This window comes from Macadamia integrifolia, unplaced genomic scaffold (genome assembly GCF_013358625.1).
Source record: "Macadamia integrifolia cultivar HAES 741 unplaced genomic scaffold, SCU_Mint_v3 scaffold_56A, whole genome shotgun sequence".
Lineage (NCBI taxonomy): Eukaryota > Viridiplantae > Streptophyta > Magnoliopsida > Proteales > Proteaceae > Macadamia > Macadamia integrifolia.
The window spans coordinates 77,694-87,477 of record NW_024870669.1 but is presented as its reverse complement, the minus strand read 5'-3'; the positions used below and the strand labels follow the sequence as shown (position 1 = coordinate 87,477).

The following is a 9,784-nucleotide window of genomic DNA, read 5'->3' as shown; positions in this document are numbered from 1 at the left end:
GAACTGAATCCCATTCTAATTAGATTTTTTAAATCTTATTATATATAGGGAGTTCAGTTAGACGGTTCATTTTTCAAAGCGAAAAAAAGTGTTAGGCTGCGTTTGGTATACACTCTTGATTGATAATGTATTCAAGAAATCATACCAGATGTAACCTAACCTTTTATAATAGAAGACACATCATGTGTTACCTCATTCTCCATTGCTGATAAAGACTTCATCCAATTGGGAGTCGAACAAGGTGAGACTAATTAATCATATAGCACTACAACCAAATTATCGCGGCAACAACATAACCCACCAAGAGATCCATCCAATGGATTCGAAAGTGTTTCATTCATATTTAATTAGTTGCTGATGGAGACTTCAATCAATTGACACTCAACACTAGGCCTAGTGCAGTCGCACTTATTTTATTTTTTATTTTTATTTTTGGTAGTGACATTCACACTTCCTCTAGGTTGCACTACAAAAATCATGGGGTGTAGGAACCACACCTCAAGGCCCAAAGGTTGTCCTAACACCCATGAACGGTGTGAGATGGGCTGGGATGAGGTGGTTTCCTGTAGGGGAGGGGATCTGGACTCGCACTGCACGCCATCCGCCAATGGTTGCCTCCTTCCATTACTTCACCTCCTGCCCATCAAATTTTGATGCCCTGTGAGACACGATGGACGCCCGTGAGGCCATGGGCACCAAACTGCTTTAGAACCCCTTAGTGAAATGAAAATGTAGCTTTCATGACCTTTTCCTCTCTTGCTATGTTACACAAGTGTTTGGTTACAGCAACAAATTTTCTCACCAGTTCTGTACTTTTTTGGGGGGGGGTGGGGTTTGGTTTGGGGGGTGTGGGGTGAAAACTTAGGGAGAATGATTTAGAAATGATGAGAAGGAGGTGAAGATGAATAATGAAATGATAGAATTTGTCCCCACTAGATACCCAATATCTAAATTTTGCTTTTGAAACAAAGGCTGAAAGTAGTAGTTCTTCTCTCAACCACATCAAGATCCTTCACATTTAAAGAAGAATTTGTATAGATATATCAAAATTGCTACTCAGGCAGTAAAATTCAAGTGAATAATAATAGAGTACATAATAATGATAATGCCATAACCATAATGTCCAGAAAAAAAAAAAAAAAAAAAACAGAAAGCCTTTAATTTCATTCATCCATAATTGGGTCCAAACAATTCCATATCCACTCAAATCTTCTCCTCTCAGAAAATAAATATCTTGCTGAACCCCCAATCTATATCAATGATCTGCTGAAGTTTTCTCAAGTTCTCTCTTTCTCTCTCTATATTTTTTCTCTTAGGCCGGTGATGGTGATGTCTATTACTCAGAGGTACCCTCAACTCCCCAATTTTATTCTTTTTCCTTTGTCTTATTTACTATTTGGGTTCAGGATCTATTAAGCCGCTGCAACCCCCGCCAGATAGAACCCTGGAGCAGAACAAGGTGAAACAGAGTAATCAAAAGACATCGGTGCTCCAGAAACATGTTTCTCGTTGTGCTCATCGCTTAGTATCTGCTTGAATCGACATTCTGCGCTACAGAAAGCCTTATCTCCTCTGAAAACAAAAAGACCCATACATGTATCAGTGAAAGATCCAAACAAGGGTGAGAAAGAGATGATTATAATTTCCCCCTCAAAGGACACCCCACATTTATACAGTTATATAAACTACAAGACCCATAAAAGAGATTGTATCTTTCCAACATAAGTCACCACATCTAAAAGCAAATAGGACCACAAGGGTATATCCTGGCTGCCATTAATCTACAATTAGAATGAGCAGTTTGAGGCCAAGCAAGAAAATATTGATTCCTCCCAACTACCAACACACCCAAAAGCAGTTAACCAAACTCAATGAACAAACAACCATCATGTGGATTTTTCACCATTCCCAAATTCCCAAAATACCTGTGATAATAGAAAAGTCTAGAGGGAGAGAGATATTAATAGTATAGGTGGAAAGAAGTCATTCCTCTACGTAAACCACTCTAGTTTAATATCCAACAAAAGAGAATAGAGGGAGAGAATCAACCCCTTTCCTTTTTCCTTCCCCTGTGACTCAAAACTAGTAAGAAAACCAGATCCCACAACTAGAATTTCCTACCATTAAATTATCTGCAATCATCATACCTAACTTCAGAATTGGAGCAAATAATGCTCCAAAATTCTGTTGTGTGGAAAAAGATAGTTGTGGCATAAAAGGAGGTTTAATAGCAAAATGAACAGAATGTAAGTAGCCAAGCTTAGCAGCTGGAAAACTCAAATGGAATAAACAACTGACAACTTATTTATGAAGCAATCTTGAATAAAAAATTTCCACAAAACAATAACATCCGCTTCCTTAAACTACAGAGGATCCAATCCTCAATTAATTAAAAAAAAAGGCAAGAGAATCTGCTAAAAACAAAGAGAGACAATTTAAATTTTTTTCCAAAACAGCCATCCTAGAAGTTCTCTAATGATTAGGAAAGAATGTGAATACCGTTTGGTTTTAAACTGATAGATCAGAATTCCAATAGTGGCCTGTTTTCCACTATATTTCGAACGAAACGATAGGCAGATCAATAGCACCTAACCTCCATTGTCCTGAATAACTACTTTGAATAATAATAGTTGATGAGATTGTTACTTGTAAATGTGCTTAAGAGTGAACCACCCAAGTGCTAAATGTGAAGTCATTGGAGTTTACAATTTGGAACAGTATGGGTTCCCCACTGTTACTTTTGAAATCTGAAGATATCTAGAACAGTAAAAAAGTCGTACCCAGTGCACGAGGCTCCCGCCACTGCGGGGTCTGGGGAGGATCATAATGTAGGGAGTCTTACCCCCGTTTCACGGAGAGGCTGTTTCCTGATAACTAGAACAGTATGTCACGACTAAAATAATGCCAGAATTACAATAACATATGAAAAATGCATACAACTCAGAAAAGCCAAATCCAACACATAAGCCCATGGGATGAGGTCTATTTAAATGGACCACTCATGCATGATTCCCTTGCTCAATGGGACAGTGCTCTGTGTCATTACTTGCAGACACTTCACAGTTGAAATTGATTAATTGCCGACGCTGAAAGGAAGCAAGATTACCATGCCAAATTCGGTCCACGGAAAGTAAAGAAAATTCACTAGACGATGGAAATGATTAAAACAGAATATACTTTTAGGTTAGAGATTTAAAAAGACTACCAACTGTCACTATGCATCTGCCCCTTGACTGTTCTGCCTCACTGTAACCACTTCATTGGTTTGACAGATATTTGGGAAGATTATTTGGGGAAACAAATATAGTAAGTTCATCGGAATATTAACTCAAACTGAGATAATGCATTTATGGAAAAAACATATGACATTTCGATCTGGCTGAGTTTAACGCAACGAAGACAGATAATTATTAATAACAAACTATGGGAAGATATTATTAATAACAAATCATGGGAAGATGATTTAGGGAAAAAAATCTGTTAAGGTTGTCAGAATATCAACTTGAACTGAGATAATGCATGTAAAGTAATAAATGCTTCATGGAAAAAACACACAACATTTCGATCTGGCTGAGTTTAACACAACGAAGACAGATAATTATTAATAACAAACTATGGGAAGATTATTTGGTGAAACAAATCTATTAAGGTTGTCAGAATATCAACTTGAGCTGAGACAACGTGTTTTAAGTAATAAATGCTTAATGGAAAAAAAATATGACACTTCGATCTGGCTGAGTTTAATGCAACAACTGAAATAAACAGCCAATTACTTTTAGCTGCATTTGCAGAAAAGCAATTGAAATTATAAATTGGCACCATGATAAGAATGAAGGCTATTAACTAATATGAGGGTTCTAGAGCACCTATTAACTAATATGAGGGATTCTGTTTCTCATTCCACGTTGCAAGCTTCTTAAGAACTCCTTAGAAGAATGGAAAACCATAAATGGTAAGTTAGTTTTATTTAACAGAATACTCGATAACAATTAAAACGGAATAGAATGTCAAACCACAAAATTGAATCATCATGTAAGAGAGACAATGAATCAAAATCCTCTAAAAAAATCAAAACTCAAATCTATTAATCTGAACTGTGCTATTAGATCTATAAGATATACATCAAAACACATGATAACGAGTGATGTAGGAACAGAGATCAATAAAATTCATAGACCTATATAAGCATACCACTATTATAATTCACAGACCACCCAAACCATGCCAACTAATAACACAAATCCAGAAAACAGTAAGCAAGATCCTGAACAACAGAATCTATCTAAATCAGACCATCTAAGAACTACCCAAAGCATACATCCATAAAATCCATAATGAAGGCTGATTCCGTAAAGAAACATCTCAAACTCTCAACCCGCAAGCTTTTCATTCATAAAGCATTAAAAACCATTCCAGCAGAAACAGAACAGTCAGTAGGTAGCCCGCAGGCAGATATCAACAGAAATACACAAAAAACATGCAGATACAGATGTATCCAAATAAATCAAAGTGCATTAAGAAAACAAACTATGCTTTATTAGAAAATCTAAGTAGCTGAGGGAGATTTGCAAGTAAAAATTGTTAAAAGAAAAGGATAAATGCTTTTTTTTTTAATTGATACCTGTACATGAAAATGTCCAGCCCATGAAGCTTCTTCTTGCAAAGATTGCAGAAGTTCAAGAAACTGGCAGCCTGAAATCCGGTTCCAGTCCCCACCACCACCCCAGTATACATGGGTGGTGATGGTACAGGGAAGGCTTGTGAATATCCCCAGTTGTCACCAGCGACGGCAGCGGCGGCAGTGACAGTGACTTGGGGCTTGTCATCGAAGTACTCGCGTTTCTTGATGGAATTGTTCCCAAAATGAGAAATTACACAAGTGTAGGTCTCAGACAATTCCATCTCATCCGTCTCCAAAATGGGTTGGCTAAATTTGGAGACGGGTTTAGCGGGAACGATCGGAATCGGCAGTGATCTTGGCGAAACCGCTATTTTGGCAGTTTTGCTATTAGCAGAGTAAGAAGCTTCATGGGTATCGTTCTTCTCGTTCATAGCAGCGACGATTCCAAGCCCAACAACATCTCCTTCGAAATAATTCCTCGGAGATTTTGCCTGGGACTTGAAATTGAAGTCCATAAGAGGAGAAGAAGAGTTGGGAGATTTGGAGCCATGATCGGATGAAAACGATTCAGATAGATTGGTGAAAAGGGACAGGTTGATAAAGGGTCTCTTCTTTTCCGAGGGATCCGACATCTTTCGTCACCTCTTCGGAAAAAGTTTTCTTCAGTGGGTCTCTCTTTAGTTTCGTGCTTTGGCTTAGCAAATCTATAGGTATTTATACCACTTTCACGAGACTATACGGAGGAATTCAACAGAGAGAGAGATGATTTATCTGGCTTCGGCATGAAATAAATGAGGTTACCCAAAGAGGAGAGATAGGACTGGCGAGTTGCTATAAATTTCAGAGCAGTTACGAAAGTTTCTTTGAGGAATCTACTAATCTAGACACAGTTTTCAGAGAGAGAGAGCAGACAGAGAAGAGAGAGAGAGAGAGGGTTTTCAGAGGAAGACCACTCTTCTCTTCTCTCTTCTCTAAAAGCCTTCTGGGTTTCAATTTTCAAGAGAATATAAAGCTATCAAAACACTCTTAACAGATACCGAAAATGATTTCTTCTGATTTTTTATTTTATTTTTTAGTTAATAAAGAAACAACCATGACTTATTTACCCATTTTGTCTTTTTCTCCTATATTTTATACTGTCTACGTATGTTATTATTCTAATCAAATACATGTTGTTCCTTCCCTTCCTACCATTAGTGTTCATACTCAAGAAAAAAAAAAGTTATTATTGAGTTTTTATCTCTTACCTAGTTAACAAATATTTTTTGTGCAATCATGGCCATTTGATTTGGATTCTTGGCTAGTTGGATTAACATTGTCTTAACATATTTTTTTGAGACTTTTTGATTGATGGTAGATTACCTTATTGGAAAAAGAATTGGCATGTAGTGTGGTCTATATTGACGTTTCTCCGTGTTTCTTTTTCCTTTCTATGTATAAAGATATTCTTATCTCTTGTTTAGGGGAAGAGAGAGATAGAAACAAAGAATGTTGGTGTAGACTGCACTTTTAAACAATAAACTACTTCTGTTACTTAAAATACTGCTAATGTCATCCCAATTTTTTATGAGACCAGCTATTGCCTAGTGCAGTTGGTTTTGTTGTTGTATATTGATGCAATTGTTATTTGGCATGTCTTGTATTCGAAACTCTCCACCCCCTCCCCCAACTAGTTGGCCTTTGGGCTTTTTATAGGAAATAAAAATGGATAAAAAAGAAACTATGATTTTATAAGGAAAAGAACTTATAAGACCTTGAATTTTCACTCGGTATCCTTTACAAGTTCTTTTTTTATTTTTTTTGGTAGAAGTATTTTAAATAAGTTCAATCATCTAATTGAGGTGCATTCTCTATCACAATTTCTTGTCTTATTATCTATGTTGCTATTGACCTAAACCTTTAATTGAGGGTTTGGCTAATTCCAATTCCATTTTTTTTTTTTTTTTGTGTGGGGGAGGTGTAATAGAATGAAGGGTTAGCTCATAGAGACCCATGTCCTCTTTGGCGTGCTACCATATCCAATGCATGTCCAACGACTAGTAGCATCAGGCAGACACCTTCAATCATCAACGTACTAGTGTGCTGGAGAGGATCTGATTCCTACCTTACAATGTACAAGAAATGAATTAATTTGGTCAAAATGATCAATGGTTCATAGTTAATCTATTTACTAGATGAGACAAATCTAATGGATCAAGCATTTATTGTTTAGTTTTTTTCATGACTAAGGATGTAGTACATGAATTGTAAATACAATTAATTGAGAATAAATATTAATTCCATGTATTCCATGGATCAAGCTTATTAAATGCTAAGTCTAAAGGGTGATGAATACAATGGATTCGATAATTTACCAACCATTTTTTTTTACGATAAATAATCTACCAACCTAAGTCTGTTTGATCTAAGTCTTGAAATGTTTTGTAAAATTTCTAAAGGGCTACCGGTTACTCGTTATCGTCAAAGTGGTGAACTAAGACATTGTAACTTTAGTTATGCCAAAAAAAGAAAAAGAAAAAAAGAAACTTATAACTTTGTAGCGAGCATGTAACAATCTTATTTTTGGAAGAAAAGTCGAATCACCCCCTTGATGTTATCACTTTAGCCTTACGAGCCTTCCATGAATTTCAACAAGCACTTCTTCTTGGTTTATCAACTACATCAACAGTTCCTCTAAGATCATCCAACTTGAGTACCTCTGATTGGATTTCCCCACCTCTAGATTTCTTTAATATAAATTTTGATACGTCCCTTCTCCCAGATACAAATAAAGGGGGCATTGGTTTTACTTGTCATGATCATTTTGGGAAGACCACATTTGTAGTCTTAGAAATACACATGGAAAATTAAGTTGTATTAATATATTTGTTATAAAAATAAATAAATTTAATGATACAACTAATCCCAAAACAAGTGGAGAATGACATGGGGCGTTTGTTTGATATTTCTTAGTGAACCCACTAGCGTAATATTGTTTCAATAACGTAGCATTCTTTTCTTTATTCATAATATCTATAAGGTAAGAAAAAGCATGGTTTCCCTTCGCTTGCATGAGATTCAATCAACACTCTCTTTTTGGATCAATATATGAAGGATAAGAAAGAGGTCATTTTTCTAGAAGAGGGGAGAGAGACAGACATGACGTTGCAGGTGGGGGGGTTACATCTCTAGACTACACTCCCGGACATAAAAAAACTAGTGAAAAGCACCACCACTACTTGTTAGAACACTCATTGTTGATATTTTACATTTACAAATCTAATTTTAGTTGTTCTTTCATGTATGTGCCAAGAGAGATTAAAATCATTGTTGACTTCCTAACAAAGAAGGTTATGTCTGTAGCATGTACAACAATTTGACCTATTTTTTATTCATGGATACAAAAATAGTGTTGTCCGATATACATGAAAAAAAAAAAAACTTGGAAGTCATATTGAATGCACATGGAAAATTAAGAAGTTGTATTAATACATTTGTTATAAAAATAAATAAATTTAATGATACAACTAATCCCAAAACAAGTGGAGAATGACATGGGGCGTTTGTTTGATATTTCTTAGTGAACCCACCAGCTGAATATTGTTTCAATAATGTAGCATTCTTTTCTTTATTCATAATATCTATAAGGTAAGAAGAAGCATGGCTTCCCTTCGCTTGCATGAGATTCAATCAACACTCTCTTTTTGGATCAATATATGAAGGGTAATAAAGAGGTCATCTTTCTAGAAAAGGGGAGAGAGACAGACATGACGGTGCAGGTGGGAGAGTTACATCTCTAGACTGCACTCTCGGACATAAAATTTTCTTAAAATATACATATATGAGAAGGTTCCTTGAATAAGACACCATTTCATGCTGATTTTTTTAGTTATTATTGTTATTTAGAAAAACAATTTAATCATTCATGTGAGAAAGCATAGTAAATACATAGTTTTTCTAATCATTATTAATTTATTATTGATCTTGATTTTTTTTTTTCTTTCAAAAAGAATATTATCTATTTATTGGGGAAGTATTTCTTGTGAGAGAGTGTGGTTCTTGCATATGTGTAAGGTTCAATGTGAACACACGAGGAAGCATTTGAGAGAAAGAGTTATTTTTCTTTTTATAAGGGTGGGCCGTCATTTTGCTCCCTATATGTTTAGGCACAGAAGCCACACTCGCCTCCATAAAGCATTTTTTTTTCCTATTTATTAGTAAAAAAATGTGAGCCAATACAAAATAGCTCCTCACATTAAAAGTGTGAGACTTTTGAGGTGAAAAGTTGAAGCACAAGGGAAAGGGGAAAATCATTTCTCTTTTTAAAACCCAATCATAAAAAAGAAAGTTGTTTATAACTTAATATTTTTCACAAAATCTATGATATTATAACCCCACTGGTCTTCAAAGCTTTTGTTTAGAAAACCACAAAGTATCATCATGTGGGCAAAAAGAACATTCATCTTATTTAAATTGACATATATGTCCCTGTTAGTCTAATGATTCTACTAGTAAGTGTATTGCGTTGAAAGGCCGAAAGGACAATGCCCACTATCAAAAATTTAGATTTCCTTAGAAGGACTAATTTGATTTTAACCCTACAATATTAGACAACCCATCTCTACTATAGAAAGAAGGAAGAAAATAAAAATCAACTCTACTAGTTAATATTAGAAAAAGAAAAGAAAAAAAATTAAGTTTTCTAGAAGGATTAAGTTTTCTTTGTACATGTTTATGGTTTATCTGAATAAAAGTTATTCGTGTGATGATGTGATGTTATAATTATTTATGTTCATCATTAATTCTCACTCTTTATTGTTATAGTTTGAAGTATAATTTTTTAGCTCAATCTGAGGATTAGATGGGATGGATGAATGAATTCTCTCTTCACTATGATGAAGAGAAATTACGTCACAACGTAAAATAAACATAATGACTCTCTTTGATTGCAAGAGAAATAAAAGAAAAAGAAGTAAAATCAAAACATTATTAAAATAGAATCTTTTTGTAATAATTACTTACCATGATGATACATTTAATTCTAAAATATATTAAAATTTTATTTTACATTGCCATCAAATTTCTAAAATATGTTAAAATTTTACTTTACATTGCAATCAAATTTCTTTTAATTTGAAAAGTAAGGTAAATTTTACATTGAAAACGTATTTACCAAATATAATG

The 9,784-nt window shown here is 34.8% G+C and overlaps 1 protein-coding gene across 1 annotated transcript; it reads right to left on the bottom strand.

The window, feature by feature from the left end:
- Window positions 1-1,041: 1,041 nt before the first annotated feature.
- LOC122071694 (FCS-Like Zinc finger 13-like) lies at window positions 1,042-5,606 on the bottom strand. The gene is made up of 2 exons (XM_042636082.1): window positions 4,622-5,606; window positions 1,042-1,572 (listed from the first exon to the last, which is right to left on the bottom strand). The coding sequence occupies exons 1-2, from the start codon at window positions 5,251-5,253 to the stop codon at window positions 1,413-1,415; spliced, it is 792 nt and encodes a 263-aa protein (XP_042492016.1). The 5' UTR covers window positions 5,254-5,606; the 3' UTR covers window positions 1,042-1,412.
- Between the last annotated feature and the right edge of the window lie 4,178 nt (window positions 5,607-9,784).

Excerpts from the sequence above, each read along its gene's own strand:
- LOC122071694 (XM_042636082.1), bottom strand. The coding sequence starts at position 5,253 with ATGTCGGATCCCTCGGAAAAGAAGAGACCCTTTATCAACCTGTCCCTT. Across the intron at positions 1,573-4,621 it reads CTGGACATTTTCATGTACAG|AGGAGATAAGGCTTTCTGTA; the intron begins GTATCAATTAAA and ends TTTTGTTTTCAG.